At 34.1% G+C, this 19,761-nt stretch overlaps 2 protein-coding genes across 2 annotated transcripts in view; one reads left to right on the forward strand and one right to left on the reverse strand.

Annotated features, from left to right (window-relative positions):
* LOC138704635 (probable basic-leucine zipper transcription factor J) overlaps positions 1 to 4,038 on the forward strand; it is a 53,815-nt gene extending 49,777 nt beyond the window's left edge. The window contains exon 4 of the mRNA XM_069832722.1: positions 1 to 4,038. This exon is cut by the window's left edge and continues 1,883 nt beyond it. Within this exon, the coding sequence (XP_069688823.1) occupies positions 1 to 1,316 (1,316 nt within the window). The 3' untranslated portion in view covers positions 1,317 to 4,038.
* The window catches only part of Setd3 (SET domain containing 3), a 130,637-nt gene that overhangs the window by 101,571 nt on the left and 9,305 nt on the right, over positions 1 to 19,761 (reverse strand). The window contains exons 4-6 of the mRNA XM_069832723.1: positions 18,579 to 18,770; positions 17,352 to 17,416; positions 12,931 to 12,989 (exon numbers count right to left, since the gene is read on the reverse strand). Of these exons, the coding sequence (XP_069688824.1) occupies positions 12,931 to 12,989; positions 17,352 to 17,416; positions 18,579 to 18,770 (316 nt within the window). The remainder of the gene's footprint in view (positions 1 to 12,930; positions 12,990 to 17,351; positions 17,417 to 18,578; positions 18,771 to 19,761) is intronic.

Consider the following 19,761-nt stretch of genomic DNA (forward strand, 5'->3'; position numbering starts at 1 on the left):
CAGAACATACTGATGAACCTATGCATAAAGTTATTCCATTCTACACTGAACCACCAAACAATAAATCAGAAGAAACAGAAAATGACAATGTACCAAAGGCTACGAGTGCAAGAGATGAAATCTTGGAATTTTTAAGAACTGATACTGGTTCTATCCGTCTCGCAAGAATTTTAGCATCTCGAAATATGACACTAGCAGAACTGATAGAACATCGCGAGAGAGGATCTAGTCAGCAACATCTTGCAGAAATATTCAGGGAATCTGGACAACAGAAGAATCATTCCGATGAAGATGATGAAGGAGAATCCAGTTACAACACTAACAGCAATGAAGTAAGGTACAGCATTCCTGCAGATGTTAAACAGGAAACCTCAACAAATAATAACAACAAAGATACAAATATCATTCCAAGCCTTGAAGAAATGTTTCGTTTTTTAGAAAACACTGACAGAGGGTCGCAACACCATGAGAAAAAACCAGGCGTGAAGCAGTCTTTCGCATACACCTCCACACAGGAGCCAGCGAACAGTGAAGAATATCCTAGGAATTTTGCTGAAGATCCAGACCATATACAGCATACATTCCCACATAAATCTGATATCTACAACACACTACGACATAGACCTCATAATCCACCTCCGTATATCCCTCCTCCAAGCAACCCTTATTCTGTACCATCATGGAAATCAACTTACTCACATCCAGACACCATCTATTCATTTGATCCCAACAATCCATATTTCAGTGCTGGTCGAAGACCTTTAATTACATCAAGGATAGCCTCGACACCAGCACCATCCCAGATCAACAATGACATAACTGACGGTATTGTTTTGCTGGAAAATATAGGTCAAGTACGTGAAGTTGGAGGCTCCGGAAGCGGAAGCATTAAAGGACCGATTCACAGCAGTAGAGACAAAGACAACAGATACGATATTCTATACAGAGATGATATAGATGAGAGAGAATCAGAAGGCGGCTTGCCTTCTGATGTCAAATCGGCTATCATTGTAAGTTCCGCAATTCTGGGACTTGCTATTCTCGGATTCTTAGCGATTTTTGTGGTCTGTAGATGGAAACAGAGACAGGCAAGGAGACGATTTGTTGACGGGATTGCAAATGCGAGGGCACAGAGTCCTATCTTGATACAGCCAGACGAGAAAAATAATCGTCAAAGTATCAGTCCGGTGATGGTGAACACAGGGGACCTGTATAAAAGAGATGTCTCTCTTGATGGGGAAGACGACACTGTAGATCCTGGAGTGAGGCGCTATTATTTATGGAGGACCATACGGAAAACATTACGATATAAATAGAACTGTAAATTATGTTAACTTCTGAGACTTATTTTACTGCAGAATGTGATAATTACATTTAGTATGACCGTTTTTCTTTACTTCGACTCCATCAAAATACCTCACTTTAAAATTAACTTGTAAATAACCACTCCCCAATTTTAGGTATTAACTTTTGAGAATTCACTCTTTTGAATGGGAATGATTGAGAAGAATATAATTACAAGAGATCATAAATAAATCAGATACAAAACTCTGCCATGTACTGGAATTAATAGTAAATACAGTGTGTTCATAAAGACATGGTAGGGTTTTAAATGATAATTGTAAACAAACACGACAGTGATAAGAAACAGACACAAAATGGAAGAATATCTTCTCAAGTTTTTACTTCAGTGAAGTTCGATGCGGGTTCCTGTAGTCCAGCAAGTATCAAAGCATTACTCCAATTCCTGCCACACATGACAGATAATCAGAAGCGATGGATGTGATAACTTCTCTCATTTTCTCTGATGATTAATATCATTAATTGGTACACTGTACACCCTTTGCTTGACATAACTCCAAAAGTAATAATTTAGTGTGGTCCGGAGACCGTGGTGGCCATGTTTCCATCCACCTCTTTCAATCGATCTGTGTGGAAATGTTTCATTTAGAAATTCTCGACGTAGGCCAGAAAAGTGCGGAGAAGCATCATCTTCTGAAAGCTTATGTTGGTGTTGGAAATACAGAGTATTGCAAACAGTTCCAGAATACTGAGGTACGTCTGCAAGGTTACAGTGGGTTCTGCTAATAAGTGACCAATCACTTTATCTTTTGCAAGAGCACAACTCACATTAACTTTTGAGCTATGTGCCTCATGTTCAACAGAGGCATGTGTTTTTCATAATCCCACATTCTCATGTTGACTATAGACCATAGATTGGTAGCTAACCATAGCAATCATGACAACATAAACTTAAGAGTTATTATTTCATTTAGTGGCTGTTTCACATCTCTACCATGTTTCATTGAAATTACATTGTCATTTAAAACTCGAACATGACTTTATGAACATATTGTACAAAAGAGTCAATCCAAGTGGCAGAAGTTACACTGACAACACACTTTAAAAATAAAAAAAAAATCATAGTTTAGAGTAAACAGTTTGAAGTGTATGAAACTCTTGACAAGGAAGATAAAGTTCAATAGATAAAAGGCTAATCATGCACAGAATTGTATTATCTTTAGTATATAAACTTCAGTTAAATGGACATGATTAATGTTTTAGAAAAAATACACCACTTTCACATACTGTATTTGATTGCTTTATACAAATTACCGTTAGGCTATTAAATAATTTTGTTATACCAGTATACCAGTATGATTGGTAAGGTATGGATCAGGAATGTGTGATGGGACCAGGGTGACTTGATGCTAAAATATAAAACGTCATTGAAGGACAAAATGGTGAAAAAGGAAGACATTTTACTAAACTCAAAATATGATTGATCGTTGTGTATTTACATGCATGCTTAGTAATGAATATTTAATATGTTCGTAAGGAATGCATGACATATTTGTGTTATCTTGCTTCATAGATATACAGAAACTTGTAAAATAAAATTCAGTGTATAAAAAAATTTTGAAAACCGTAATTATAAACTATGTCCAGAAAAACAAAATATTTTAAAGAATTTCTATGATGAAATGTTGTTTCATAGAACAAATGAAACCAAAACAGTTATATTTAATTACAATAAACATTTATCAAAATATCTATTGTATTTAACATAGTACCGTATGTTAACACTTTTGTTGGAGTCAGAACTGCCATCATAGAGTACTGTAACACGTAATTTTTAAATAATTGGATAGTAACTACAATGTAGTTGAATTCAATCTGTGTAATTTGTAAACTAGAACTCTTTACGATTTTTTTCAAGGTATATTATCAATACTAGAATTACTGTTTTCCCAACAATTCTTCAAATGGTACAACAATAACACATGTAATATGTAATACAGTATATATTTCCTTCCCAGCTAATTTGCCACTTTCTAATTTTCTCATTACTTGTAAATTCTAAATTGTGACAAGTACAAAGAATGCATTAGTTTTAAAAAAATGCATTATAATACTACTATTATAAACAATTATTGTTGTATTTCATTCGCTCATAGTATACGAAAATTCTTATTCAGTAAATGTTAATTCTTCAGGGTTCATAAAATGGAAAGAGGTTAAAATTGTCGGAAAGGATCTTGAGTTGACGAGACATTTTTAATATACTGTAATTTGTATTATATTCCGATTTCAAACATCCATTTGTCATCTTTACAATTATTTCTCCACTGTTCAAGAATGATGCTATGAGAGTCTTGTTTCTTAAGTGTGAATGTGCATTCATAAACTAATTCATATTAGAAATGAGCATTTCATGATGAATCCTAATACAACAAAATTTACTGCAATTAAATATTTATGTATAGACAATCTATAATTTATGTGCACTTTTTTATGTATTGTTTATTAAAATAAAATAAAATCAAAGACACACTGTTGTAAAATTTTTTGTTTGAAAACAAATTCTATCAGAACCTCGTATGTTGAAAATGACAAATTCTCAGGAGTTGAATGTTTATCATACAGGGAAATTAAAGTTCTTTCTTTCCTTTTCAATGGACATCAATATCATCTGAATAAATTATACAATTATATATAAAGACCACAAGAATCTCTTTATTTAAGGATTTCTAATTACATACAGTAATTTTCACATTATATTAAATGTTACACCTCTAAATCCTAGACTGTTACAGTGCCTAAAATCTCTGTATTTTAAATTACACACTACTTAAGAAGTAATAATACCTACTCTGCAAGCTTAAAAATAATTAGTTTAATACAATGAAGAAGAGGTTGCATTTAATAAAAGAACATGTGAATCATACATTATCTACCATTGCATTTGTATTTTATACACACTGAAATAAACCGCCAGAGGTTCAATGTTAACATGTTGGGCTTATATGCCTGGGTTCAAATCCCACTTCATCCTGAATTTATAACTTGTATTGGGTAAGCTCGTGTTCCGGAGGTTTTTCCCTGGGTACTTTGCTTCTCCTGTGACATCTCAACAGATCTCTATCATTTTCATTCATTCATTATGAGGGTCATTTCATAAGTCATGGCAACTATATTATATCACCCAATATAGCTGCAGGAATAGAAATTCACTATATGCAATTGAAGGTCACTGGAATGCTAGTACTAAATTGGGTCCAGATACAGGAGGCAATGGGTAAGGGAAATTGAAAAATGTGTAAATAGAAATCATTGTTTTATTATGCACAAAAGGAAACAAAGTACATTACTCACAGCTAAAACCTTTCAAAATAATCCCCCAAGGCTTCCATACATCTTTGCCAATGATGATGCAGGCTTTGAATACCATTGGGTGTGTGCGATTCGTCTATGTGTGCCACATCTTGTCGAAACATTAAGACGTCCTGTTTGTAAATTGCTTCCCACGCACTGGCTTCTTCAATTGTGGAATGAGATCAGGCAAGTGGGGAGGATGTTCCAACACACTATCACCCAATTCTTCTCGTAGCTCAGAATGGCACTGACGAGCATTCGTGCCAAGAAAAACTGCAATTTTCACGTATGACTGCTGTTCAACTTTACCTACATCCATCTTGGAGCACAGCCTCTAGCATACTAACTTTTGCATGTGCTGTCAACTAGCCACCAATGCACACAGATGCAATCTGGCATTAGCATCCTGTACAGTGTACAACAGGTTTTCAAATGTATATCATTGTTGTTCCTGCAATAACTATTGTTGCTGTTGTTGTTGATGTCTAGTGCCTTGCATTTGGCAATGAAGCCATTAGTAGTCGTGCTTTCCAATACTTTTGAACTGTAGTTTCTTCTGATCTTAATGCTTCACAGGTCTTCAAGTGGTCTTCATTCATTTCTGCTGGATCGTTACACAGGACACATATGGGTGAAGCTGAGATACCTATTCTGTAGGGATGACTTGCTAGACAGTCATGATTTGTCAATAGTCTGAAGGCTGCGACTGCTGTTTTCCTTGGTCTCTGGGGGATAATATCTGGGTTGGAAAGTAGTGTAATCCATTTTTTGTCTTTAGCATTTGATTCTATTTCTTGTAGGTATGAATGAGAAAATTTTGTAGTGATCAAGCGTTTTATTGAGGAATATGAGAAATTAAATTTAGACTTTTGTTTTATTGTTGTGCCTTTCTTTGCAAATGTGTCTGCGGTTTCATTCCCCATGACTCCACAGTGTTCTGGAATCCATTGGAGATGGACAATCTTATTAACTTTTTGGAGTTGTGTTAGCATTTTGTAGCATTCTCTTATTTTTGTTGACTTCTTTGTAGCATTTGAACATATTCCCTGAATTGCAGCTTTAGAATCTGAAAGAATTACTGTCTTGTTATATTTATTTAAGGGAAGATTTAATAATTGTCGGAGAGCAATGTGTATAGCCTCTATTTCACCATCATAATTTGTTGTGTCTCTGCCAACAGAATGATAAAAGGAAAAATGTGTACATGTAACTCCAGCTCCAGTAAGGTTTTCTGTGGTTGATCCATCAGTATATATGTGTAGCCATTCTTCTGTAGGGTATCTAGTATCGATCGTTTCCAGTGCTAGAAGTTTTTGTATTTCTTTTGGTGTGTCTGATTTACTTATTTCCTCTGTTAATTCCAAACTGAAGGTAGGTTGCAATAATTCCAATGGATTTTCTCTGATAAGTAAATTTTCTCTGGTGTTAGGAATGTTCAATTTGGATTTAATCTGTGTTACCTTTTCTAGGAAACTACTATGAGTTTTAAGGAATGAAGAAGGGAGGTTCTTTTCTGTCCATTTAGAGTTTGGCAGTCGTAACATTTTCTCATGTTGAAGCAGTGCTTGTTCTTCCATTTTTGTTGTTATTGATGGGATCAGTGTTAAGGCAAGCATGGCATCAACAGGTGTGGATTTAACTGCTCCAGTGATTAGGCGAAGAGCCTGATTTTGTATTTGTTCAAGTTTATTGATGTTAGCATTTGCTGCTGTTATTAAAGCTTCAGAACAGTACAAGAGGTTTAGTTTAATATACATTTTGTATGTTGTTTTAAGGACTCTCCTTGAGCAGCCCCATTTAGCACCAGCTAACCTTTTCAGGATTTGCAGTTTCTTTTCAACCTTTTCTGAGATGTTTGTTATATGTCTTTTCCAACTAAGTTTTCTGTCGAAAGTGATGCCCAAGTATTTGGCATCATCAACTGCTTTGAGTGGTTTATCAACAGTAATCTCACTAGACGTTTTGATTTATCTAGAGAAAATCAAAACTCGAGTGGGATTTAATTGACTATTACTCAATTAGAAAAAAGTATATAAAGATTAGAAGTAACGAAGTACTCCAATACAATAAAATATTAATTGACTTACGAAAATACAACTGTCTTCAAATGTATTATTGTACCATCTCAACATTACAAATATTACGCTAGATGCATGCTAGATGGCAGTAGTGTCTTTATACAGACACTGTAATGATTACTATTCAATAAATCTTAATATTAAACAATCTCTGATACGTGACTATCCATAATATCATATAGCAGAAGTTCTTTTTATCCTCTCAGAGCAGAAGCTATAACATAACCTAACTAATATACACAAGTGTTAGAAAAGTTTTAATTAACGACGATGACATAAAAAATAAACATGAATAATTTTAAAAGGAATAATTATTGAATGTACAATTTTAAAATCTGAATGTGGTTGGTGGTTCAACTGATGTTATATTGGACGTGTGCGTAATAGAAGTGGAACTCGTTGATTTAGGCCTACATGGTGTATTCAACTTATTCAGAATTTCCGAATGAATAATTTTAAAAGGAATAATTATTGAATGTACAATTTTCAAATTTGAATGTGGTTGGTGGTTCAACTGATGTTATATTGGACGTGTGCGTAATAGAAGTGAAACTCGTTGATTTAGGCCTACATGGTGTATTCAACTTATTCAGAATTTCCGAATGAATAATTTTAAAAGGAATAATTATTGAATGTACAATTTTCAAATTTGAATGTGGTTGGTGGTTCAATTGATGTTATATTGGACGTGTGCGTAATAGAAGTGGAACTCGTTGATTTAAGCCTACATGGTGTATTCAACTTATTCAGGATTTCCGAATGGTGCTCTTCATTTATTTGTAAATCGGATTTCAGAAGATGCATAGGTATGATCAGTGATTTTTATTAATTCTTGTTCTTGAATGCCAATGCGAGTCATATTTGAAACTGCTGTGCATCGACTGGAGTGGTTTGTAATTTTATATATATTTTTGACGTCCAGACCAGCGCAGTTTCAAATGTTGGCAAACAAAGAAACAAATGCTAGGGACGCGATAAAATTAAACAAATGCTAGGGACGCGATAAAATTAAACAAATGCTAGGGACGCGATAAAATTGTGTGATAAGCAGCCATGATTGGTTTAAATACATCCTTTCGTACCGTTTTATTGGTCAAAAGTAGTATGACGTAGTAAGAGTGTAATAGTCATTATAATTTATGTTAACATTCACTGGTTTATATTTTGTGTAAATAATTCATAATAACTATTGTGTAAAATATGGAATTTTTCAATAGGAAGAAAAAATACATTTATTCTTCTATGGCAGTAGTGCATAGGAGATTGTGAATTCTTACATTTTCCAAAGAAAGAAATATAATTACATATAGGGGATTTTATTATTTGCTGTATCACTATTTAAGTTATTTAATAGAACAAAAACTGAAAATCGATAAATATGTCACATAGGAGTTCTTGCCGGAACAACGACGATATACTGAACTAACCACATTTTTGGTCATTTGGAAGATATAACATAGTTGCCATGACTTATGAAATAATCCTTGTATTAAAAAGTTTTGTCATTACTGGAATATAACCATGGAAAAATGGTAAATTAAATCAAACATAGATAAATACAATTGAAAACAATGAAAATTACGAACTATTCAATGTTTTTTTAAGCATAATAACCACTGAAAAAATCTCTGGTCGGCGGGAAAAGGCACATAAGTCAAAAAGAATATTTTTCATGAGAGATTTTCTTTTTAATTTACTCTTAACTGAATCTATATATATAATTTGAACTGGTAATGGAAATTACGGGAAAACGGCTGAACGGATTTTAATAAATGGCCCCTCATTTTGAAGCTTGGAACCCAAAGATCTTCGGAAAAGTAGTAGTTTTCAGTGAAATGTCAATTTTCCTACATAATTTTCCTATTTTCCAAAATCCATCTGTTGTCAGTTTTGAGAACTAATTTTATCGAATCACGGCCGAACTTGATTGAATTTCGGAACAAAACACACACTACAATAAACAATAGGCTATTACACGAATGCCATGACCTGCAGGATTGCCGACATATTTAGAGCTCAATTCAATTTTTTATTAAAAATTCATTCTGCAGTGTATAATAATTTTCTGAGTACAGCTGTGTATTGGATATTCAAATCTACGAAACTTGAGGTGGTTTGATGACATTATCATTAGAAATGAAATATTATTATAGTTAATATCATGATGCATCTATTTTTCATTAATTGTACATAATATTGATGCTATATTGATGACATGAAAGTGAAACGTTTTGAGGTTATGTAAGTAAATGTAGAGAATATCTTAATTTAGATCTTCATTTCTATAATTTACTGAGTGGCTGCTATATATAACTACAAAACTTAAGATAATAATATTGTTATTAAAAATCAAATATTTTTATACTTATTAACCCAGTGGGGTTGGGTCTTTTTCATATACTTAATGGCGGTGTAGTGTAGATATTGATATGTATCATTCTCTTCAGTATTGGCTCGGGAGAGCGCAAAAATTACAGTTCCTAAGGAAAGATCAAAAGATATTACTTACTGATAAAATAAGAGGCCTAGAAAATTTTGTAGTCTCCAGATCATTTCAGCAAGATCTCTTAGTAGAATAAAATGATTTTACGCTCTACATTTCAAGTTCTACATGCAGCAGCTATACGAAAATGCTATTGTTCGAAAGCTTAGCAAACCTGACATTTTTTTAACTTTCGCCTACAATCCACAATGACCTGAAATAGCTAAGCTACTGCTATCGTCCTGACATTGATACTTGCGTTTTCGCATTGAAACTCAAAAACTGAAGTTGGATAGGTTCAAGAAAAAGTATTTGGCCTAAAAAGATCCATTCAGAGTATGTTTCATTATTATGGAAGCAAATAACTATCAAAAAGACAAGTATTCTTCATTGAAAATAAGTCTGAAAAATTTTTATTTGAACATCTAACGAACTTAGTTTGCAGCAGCATTTGCTGCACAAGCCACTAGTATAAGTATAATAATGAAATTCATGTATGTTGGTTAAAGTAAGACCCTTTTCAATTTAAAATAAAAGAAATTTTATTATTTCAAAAATTAGAAAAAATACTAGATTTATGTGATTAGGTACAACAGAAAAATCGACTTTTTGAATTATGTGCCTTTTCCCGCCGACCAAAGAAATAATAACAGACCTAAGATCTTGTGGTATTAATATTAATGTGCCATGACACATCTGCCTAGTTCTTACATCTTTCCTTCAAAGTGTGGACATTTACCTCCTTCTTCAACTAAAGAGTGACTTATGTGCCATGAAAGTAACTGTAATCATTCAAAAGGTAAAATTTTATTTCTTGCGGATGTTTATTTAAATTTCTTCAAGGAATGTGGATCATTGCAGATTACAGAGGTTTTGTAGAAAAAGGAAGGTTTACAGATTTGTTTGGTCTTCTAAGCATATGACATCATTCCCCAGTCATCACAAGTTTACATCAGATTGTGTGAGTTGTTTCACACAAAACTGTTATAAGATCAGTAACAACTGTATCACCAACATGAACTCCAAGTAGAATGCTGGAATAGTAGGTATAAATTGCAAGAGAAATCACTGAAATCCTTGAAAATTTCGAATGGACCTTGCCTAAAGATTTCAACATACTTTTCAAGGACACTAATTACCTTTTTGTCAAGTTTTCTCTATACTACGTATGGTCAGAGATGCCTACTTCGCAGATGCCTGCTTTAGGCAGCAGTATATTAAGTCAAATAATTGTTACATGCCACTTTTTTTAGTCTGACTGCTAAATGTTTTAGATTTGTATTAGTTTGTGTGTAGGAGGCGCAAAATTCTTTTCAGGCCCATGAATGTAGCACTACCTAAATACGGAGCTGTGTATTGTGAGCAAGTATTATACTGATCCTTTTACAGGGCGCAGGGACTCAGACTTGTTATGAAAGGCTCTTTTAAATGTACTCCACTGCACTAGATATTTATCCTTTGCTGACTGCTTGTTTTTGGTATCATTTGAAAAGATGGTATTTGAATTCCCATACAGGCTCCAAGTACAGCTTGTATCTGCACAGTAGTATTGAAATTTCAATTTTGGCACATCCACAAGGAAATATTTCAGGTACTACTTGCGTTCACTGTCAGCATCTTTCTTCTTAATAGTTGCTTTTGCCTTGACATAAAGAGCAGTTGGTGATTAATCAGTACTTTAAATCTGGCAGTAGTACTAGTGACTTCGTTTCTTTCTTTTAGAATCTGCAAGACATTTACACTTAAATCACAGGATTAATATTAGAATCTTCTCTGTATCTATGTAAAAGTGCATAAATACTCAGAAGACCATTCGGCACAGACGAAAATCCCTGCCCATATGTGGGTGCGCACTGAGAAAACAATGTGTTTGTCTTTTCTGTTGTTTCTTCCATTTCGATTTTCTTCTTCATTTGTTACTCAAGCAGTTAAGAGCCCGAAGACCTATGAGAGTATTCAGACAAGTCTGAAAACAATTTTTAAAATCTGAGGTTATTCCACTGCCTTTACAACCAGTTTCAACTGCTTCTTCATGGCTGACCAAATTCGTTGGATATAACAGGCCTACTTCCTTCGCTGACAAACACTATTCCCACAGTCATATTGCCTCTGGTAGTTATTTTTGTGATCTGAAAATATGAACAAAGAAAGATTCAAAATGTCATACATTGATACAGAGTAACATACATGTTTTTAAAATTACTTTTTGTATTGACAGAATATTGCAGATATGAATGCTAAAATGTTTAAAATTAGTCCTTGAAGTTAAATGAGTAACTTTTCGAATATTTAATATCACATCAACAAAGCCAGTAACTGTTGGGAGTAATACAGTAAAATTAAAATTACAGTTAGGTTGTGTATAGGTTATGTACTTTAGTATGCGATTATATATCATTATCAAAACAAAATATGGCTTCTTACCTGGTGTTAATATATTTAATTGCTTTTTAAATATTCATATGAGGTACAGAAATTTTCAGTCAAGGTGAACTTCAAACCGCTGATAAACATCATAAACATAAACAGAAGTCACATAACAACGCCACCCAAAACATACGAGAATTTGATGGTCACAATATGCAGCCAATAATATGGGAAGTTTATTAATTACTTCAAACACTTCTTTTCATTGGTCGCTCATTTCCGAAGTTTTGTAGGGTAATGTGGAACCAAAAATGAAACTACAAACAAAACAATTTTTTTTGTATATTTTAACATACGAGGTTTTGGTAATATGTCATTTTTATATAAGGAAGTGTAACCGATATATAAAACAAGAACTTGAATTTTATTTCTTGTACTATATTCTTCTCTGCTGCTTTTTTATATTTTGCCACAGAAAGCTAAATCTAATTTTAATTTTTCAGTTGATATTTTCATGTTTAATTCTTTACATACACACTTTCATTCATTACGATTATACTATGGTCAACAGCATAGCTAATTCATTACATTACATCATCAATATAGTTATTAAACAATGACGATGATAAGCTACAGCCTTATCAGGTACGTAAATTTATTTCTTCCACCTCTTCATAGAGTTTACTTCATATACTGCAGCCTTGTTAGGCACCTACATTGATTTATTCCACTTGTGAAGGATTTCTTTAAAATATTTTAAATATGCCACTTACTTACTTACAAATGGCTTTTAAGGAACCTGAAGGTTCATTGCCGCCCTCACATAAGCCCGCCATCGGTCCCTATCCTGTGCAAGAATAATCCAGTCTCTATCATCATACCCCACCTCCCTCAAATCCATTTTAATATTATCCTCCCATCTACGTCTCGGCCTCCCTAAAGGTCTTTTTCCCTCCGGTCTCCCAACTAACATTCTATATGCATTTCTGGATTCGCCCATACGTGCTACATGCCCTGCCCATCTCAAACGTCTGGATTTTAAGTTTCTAATTATGTCAGGTGAAGAATACAATGCGTGCAGTTCTGTGTTGTGTAACTTTCTCCATTCTCCTGTAACTTCATCCCGCCTAGCCCCAAATATTTTCCGAAGCACCTTATTCTCAAACACACTTAACCTATGTTCCTCTCTCAGAAATATGCCACTACATTTCAAATTTATACTGACAGTGTTTTTCCATGGAGATGATTATTGAAATGTGCCCAGCAGACAAAATACAACAGAATATCCTGTCTGTGTACTGCACAGACATCAGCAGCAAGGAATATACATAACTGTATTGTACTCACCAATATTGTTCATAGGTGAATACTTCCCGCAACAAATCACTAGCAGGATCAGAGGATTGCTAAAAAAGTAAAATAATTGCAACATTAGTATCTACTTGAACAAAATTTGGATGAAAAAAAAAGTGGATCATTCAAATATACAGACAAATTATTACAACACAAAACAATGTAAAAGGCTGAGTATCATAATCCTGGCCAATGTTGCACAGTACCTAAGTAATACAGTAAAACTTATTTTATATTGTTTGGTAACGCATACACGTCCGTTGATGTGACATATTAATGAATTTAAATACTATTATAGTCACAATCATGCCATGGTATGAAAGAAAAATTTCACAATCTCGAGCGGGAATCGAACCTGCGACTTCCTGTTCTTCGGTCTGGCGCTCTACCACTGAGCTATCGAGTTCATCTCACGCCAAAGGCTTGGAATTATCCTTTCATACTGGCGACTCTGTTATAGAGTACTGTCCATAGCGTCTGATCTAGTCAGCACTGTTTATGGCTTCAAAGAATCTTTATGAACTCGATAGCTCAGTGGTAGAGAGCCTGACCGGAGAACAGGAAGTCGCAGGTTCGATTCCCGCTCGAGGTTGTGAAATTTTTCTTTCATACCATGGCATGATTGTGACTATAATAGTATTTAAATTCATTAATATGTCACATCAACGGACGTGTATACGTCACCAAACATCGTAAGATGAAGATTACATTTGTAAAGATTCTTAATTCCCGATTTACCACGAAAATCGTCTGTAGCTGCATTTAGATTGGCAACAGACCATGATTGTTTGGCTAAACACCTGCATAGAATTGGAATATATCAGTCCCCTAACTGCCCATTGTGCAACTCAAACCAAGAAATGGATTCGGAACACCTCAAAATCTGTGCTTCATTGGCTGGTCATGATAATATCTTTGAAAAATATTGGAGTGCAAGAGGTCAAATGACTTTATTGTCAAACGCCGGCATTAGAAAACAACAACAACAATATTTAAACGTGTGCGTCTTGTGATTCGCTGAGGAAGACGTTTCTTAAGGCTCGATATATACTTAATATAATCGCCCGCCATTTGGCTCTTTCGTTGGCGTTCGCAGAAAGCGTACGAAGACGTTATTTGCCGCTCAATTATTTGCTGAATTACAGTGTGTTTGATTTATTATCATAGGAGCTACGACATGATAATGTTTAACGATGTGGCAAATAGATTCCTCGTATGGTAGCTCGGCAACGAAAGAACAAAAATGGCGAACGATACTACCTACCTAGACTTTATAGAGTCTTCACTTCCTAAGACGTAAGCAAAGAGGAGGAGTCACGCTGGGAATAACAGCGTCGCGACTATAGTATCTGAGTGAGATGACTGTGATAAAGCTGGCGAAATGAGTCCAGGCTCCAGTGCCAAAAGTTACCCAGCATATGTTCTTAAAGAATTGAGGGAAAACCTCGGATAAAACCTCAACCAGGTAACTTGCCCCAACCAGGATTTGAACCCGGGCCCGCTCGTTTCACAGTCAAGCATGCTAACCATTATTCCACAGCAGAGTCATTCCACGTCAAATAGCACAAAATTATACAAATTTTGACCTTCATATTTCTGATTGCGTTCATATTTTTTTATCAACTCTATGGGTCTAATAAACCAACAAGTGTACTTTTATTTCCTCCTAAGTCCACATGTTTTTAAAATATTGCATGTTAAAATTCGTTAAAAATGTAGCACAATCCAACATTTAAAGTGTCATATTTCCGAGGATATTTAAGTTAATTTTTTTTAATGCATTTAAAAGCTTAAAGTACTGTCTTTTGTTAAATATTTACTAACTAATTTTAATATAATTATTACAAATAGTTTTTTATGATTCAATTTTTAAAAGTTAGATATCAATGTGAAATAGCCCTATTAAAAATCTAAAAAAATGCCTACTAGGTGCACTGAAGTATTCTTAATAATTCCAGAAAAAATCACAATGGGATCTCCAATAGTTTAATGGAAATTTAATTACTTACGACGCAATGTGTAGCGGTCGGTGCAACAGCAGTGGACAGGAAGCGTTGAAGTGCACTGGGAGGTTTATCGGCGCTGGATGATCAACTGAACGTTGCAAGATTACACACAGTAGGGATCAAGACACTCGAGAAAACACTGCTAATTTACTTATTATGATATCCTCAAATATTTGTACATTATGCTTTTTAAACGTTTGTTTTCATTCACACTACACCTTAAATTTTCATTCGCCTACCTTCTTTCTTGAAAGAAAATTGTTTTACTAGGCCTAAATCTTCAGTTTTTTGCAACGGAATGAAAGAATATAATTTTAATGTACCAGTTATTGGTTTTAGATTGTGGTATCTGGCCTGCAAATTTTCAGTGTGGTTTTTGTGCTTATTCAATGAACAAAATATAAATGACACTTTAGAAATGTTTTTTGTGACCAATCAAACAGTTTTTTTTTGTTGATGTTGCTTTATAGGATCTTGTAGGCTATAGGCTGCTCTCGTTGCAAGTCTTTTAACAGTTCCTCCAATGCCACCACATGGACTTTTACCATGCGATGTTGCAAAGAAGTGTCATTCAGCACCAATTCCATAATCGTCTTCATGTAAGCAAATATTTTTAAAATTCTTTTTGTTTTTGTATTGTTAACTTCATCCTTCAGAAAAGTAAATGATTTTTTTATATCGTTGAATTCTTGCTTTAAGAAGTTGATTGCTTCGGATTGAAAACATTGAAAGGAATCGGTGTCATGTTTCATGCTTTCTGAGACGACGACAATATTTTTGTGACGAATTTCTGTATCTTCTTTTAAATATACTACGAAAGGATGTATTGTGTCTTGGCATTTTTTCCAATGCACACCTTGTACTCAATCTTGTATTACAAATGAATAATTTTCAGAAAAGTATGCAATTTTCAGGTTGTACATTTTCTTTGCATTCCGTCAAAAATAAAATATGGCGACTTTTGAAGGGATGACGATGCATCTTCTACATGAAAAACTTTACTTGCTTGGAAGCCTTTTATTTTTTTAAACTTTTCACGGGGTATCGTTTTCGTTGTAGTTTTCTTTTCTTGATAGGGGATTTTATTGACATCAAACTCTTGTTTAATTCCTCAATATTGGTGATTTCTAGCGCTGTATCGATAGATCTGCTAGAATAAGAACTGGGATAATCACTCTCTCTGCCCGCACTTTTATTTGATCCATGTTTACTAATATCACAAGAACTACCGGCTTCACGTATAATTTCATCTGACATATCTGGAAGTTGAAAGATTTTTTACGGAACGAATCACATATTCGCACATTCAAAGACTCCTTTAAATTGAGCTTTATCAATAAATCGCGACTTATGCGTCTTAGTGTTTTCTTTTTAAAAGCGTGATTATAAAGGTCAAATGGATTTAAACACTTGTTATATATTACTCGTTCTTTACCATCACTGATGTTGTATAGAAGTCACGTCACTCCGTGAAATTCAAACCCTGACTGATTATTTTTCTCTTCTATATTTTGTCTCCTGCCATCTGTTTACTGCCATAAAGTTTACTGCCTTACCCAGCCTTGCTATCTTTAAACACTTCGCTATATTACAGTATAAACATACAGCATTGTGAAGGGCCCCCCCTCTTAGCTGTTCTGACAATAATAAGATAACTTTAGATATTTACTGTTCCTTAAGGTATTGATCATTTGATGAATGAATGCATTTCTTTCGAAGTGTTGCGAGATCAGATATTACATGCAACGGGGGATTTCGTAAAAATTGCCGCCGACAGCTTTCTAGTCTATCTATGGCTGCAAGTAGTACATTAGCTGGGAATCGCGAGCGCGTGCATGCCTCTGGAAAATAAATTGTTACAAATGTATGTGTGGAGATCCCACATTTCTAAATGCAGTAGTGTACAGATAATACATTAGGGAACAAGTCTATAATTTTTTTCAGATTTTTAACTTGGCTATTTAATATAGTAATTATGCTTTAAAAAAGAAATGATTAAAAAAATACGCCAAATTTTAAATTTATTAGTGACAGGCCTAATGTAATAAAAAGTGTTGTATTTAGTCTTTAAAATGCGCCAAACGGCAAATCTCAATTATTTGTAGACACAGAGTTCCAAGTGAGTTTATGTAACAGTGCGCGCATAATTTGCGTAATTTCAGATAGTCATAACTACACAAATAATTAATAATTGTGAAAATAAAACAATATGAGTCTCTTTATTTGATGTCTGGAATTCATGAAAAAAAAAATTCGACCATTTCCGAGAAGGTAGTGTTTTATGGCTGTGCGATTTGACGTGGAATGACTCAGCAGTGGACTTTACAGTGAAATGGAGTAGGCTTGTTATTCAGTATCATCATTGTGAGAAGGGGGCAATAGAGTGGTGGGTACCATTTTAACACTCACCTGAAAGAGTTTGTTGAAATATGCATACTGTCTGGCAATATTCCGGCACTGCTTTAATGCTGGTTCTGAAACAATTAATACTTAATTATTCTAATATCTTGGAAGAATATGGTATTTAAATAAAGCTAAGGTTTCAGGCAGAGAATCCTTCATAAGGGGAAACTCATAGATTACATTAATGTTACAAATTATGACAGTGTTGCATCCTATCACCACCAATATTTCTATTAGTACTACATTCAGCTTTGAAAAAAACAAGAGGAGGAAGGAAAAGTGAGGGTCTAGATCATGCGATTGTTAGTAATTCACAAGGAATGTACTAATATTTATATACAGTAAAAACAAAAGTTTCATGGTCCCATTCAGAAAAACATAAGTTTGTCAGGACATAACTACGAAATGGGAAAAACATTCGTTTCAGGCGACAAAAATGCGATTTATATAAACGTTAATAAAATCTACAAATTAAAATCGATTCTTTCAGAAAGTGTTAAGTTCGTGTGTCTACACCAGTATCTATCATAGATATCGAGATTCGATGCAAAGAAAAGAAATTATGAATATTTATTTTTCACGAGATTTTCAAATATGAAAACACGAATAAAAATTTTATTACAAATCTCAAGAGATTCTTCTAATTCCCTAAAGAAGTGTTAAATTCATGTGTCTGCACGCATACCTATCAAAAGTTTCATGGTCCCATGTACAGAAACATCAGTTTGTTATTGTATCACTACGAAATCGGAAATATAATAGTTTCAGGCGACGAAAAATGAGATTTTTATAAATGTTAATAAAATCTATAAATTCCAACCGATTGTGCTAATTCTTTCGGAAAGTGTTAAGTTCGTGTGTCTACACCAGTATTTATCACAGGTTTCGAGGTTCGATGCAAAGAAAAGAGATTATGAAAATTGATTTTTCACGAGATTTTCAAATATAAAAACATGAATAAAAATTACAAATTCCAACAGATTCCTCTAATTCCTTAAAAAATGTTAAATTCATATGTCTGCACACATATCTATCAAAAGTTTCATGTCTCCATGCAGAGAAACATAAGTTTGTTAGTGCATAACTACGAAATGGGAAATACAATCGTTTTATGCGATGAAAATGAAGTAGAATTTAAGCAACGATTTAACTAAAGATCATAAAAAAGAGTCAATATTTGAACATGACAATAATTGAAGTTATACTATGTTATAAACATGTAGTACTACTAACCCAATGAAGGAGATCCTTTCAACTCCTGCAGTTCATTCGTCTTGAAGTACAGCACTGTAGTATACTCAGTTGGGAGAATGGCGATATAAGGCTTCCAGAAAGAATCAGGTTTGAACTTCTCCACCAGCAGCAGCAATGACAAAGCTACATTTGGCATGTGCTGCAACATCGCATCTTTCCGCATAAGTGGACCTGCAACAATGTATTTTCGCGTAAGTGTACCTGCAACAATATCATGCAAAATACGGTTTTCTTTTTCTCAATGCCACCAGGTTGTCATTCGACATTTCTGGTCTCTCCTGACAATGGCTTATGTGTAAGCTACTTCTGAGGTTGGAGCACCTAGAAGACGGAATTACGCTGTCTCGATGGTATGATAAAATGACTATGAATCTGTGGCACCAAGAAAGGTCTTAAATCTAACAATTTCCAGACTGTACACGAACACAAGAATAATTTCCTTTAAGAAAAAGTCCCTGGGAATCGAATCCAGGACCTCATGAAGTCTAGCCAGAAGCTCTGACCATCAGACCATGACTCTGGTCAGATATGGTTTACAATTTTCATAATTTACAAGTTGTACCTATCATAATATGATCATTTTACAAAACTTTTGAACAAGATAACTGGCCGGTTTCACCAACGTTCGTTATCATTATAACGTCTCGTTAAATAATTTAATGACATGTTAGTCAATTTTTATGTTTCACTAAACATCGTTATTGCTAACGCATCTTTAAACTCATCGTTAATTTATTAGGACCTAATTCGTCGCGTTAAAGCAGTAACGATGGGTTAAGAAGTCAACAATATGGCGGACGTATTCGATGTTGAAATTCTGCAACATAATGGCGAACTTTTATGTGTTGTAATAACACTTGGAATAATCATTTTGAAGATTTAAGTGATAAAGAATTTCACGAAAGCTACACATTAAGGAAATAAGTGATAAGAATGATTCTAGAATAAACTGAATATAGGTTAGAATACAACAGATAGGAATCACCCACTTGACACCTCTGCAACAGATTCTTCTCGCTTTAAAATAATGTTATGGGAAGTTTTGAAATAGTAATTGGTGATATGAACAGGATGTCAAAAGCTGTATTGTCTAGATATGTGAATAAAGTATCAGACGTACATCAACATTACGACCACAATACATTCATTATCTTTATAATAG

Source organism: Periplaneta americana, chromosome 8, assembly GCF_040183065.1.
Source record: "Periplaneta americana isolate PAMFEO1 chromosome 8, P.americana_PAMFEO1_priV1, whole genome shotgun sequence".
In the NCBI taxonomy this organism is placed as follows: domain Eukaryota; kingdom Metazoa; phylum Arthropoda; class Insecta; order Blattodea; family Blattidae; genus Periplaneta; species Periplaneta americana.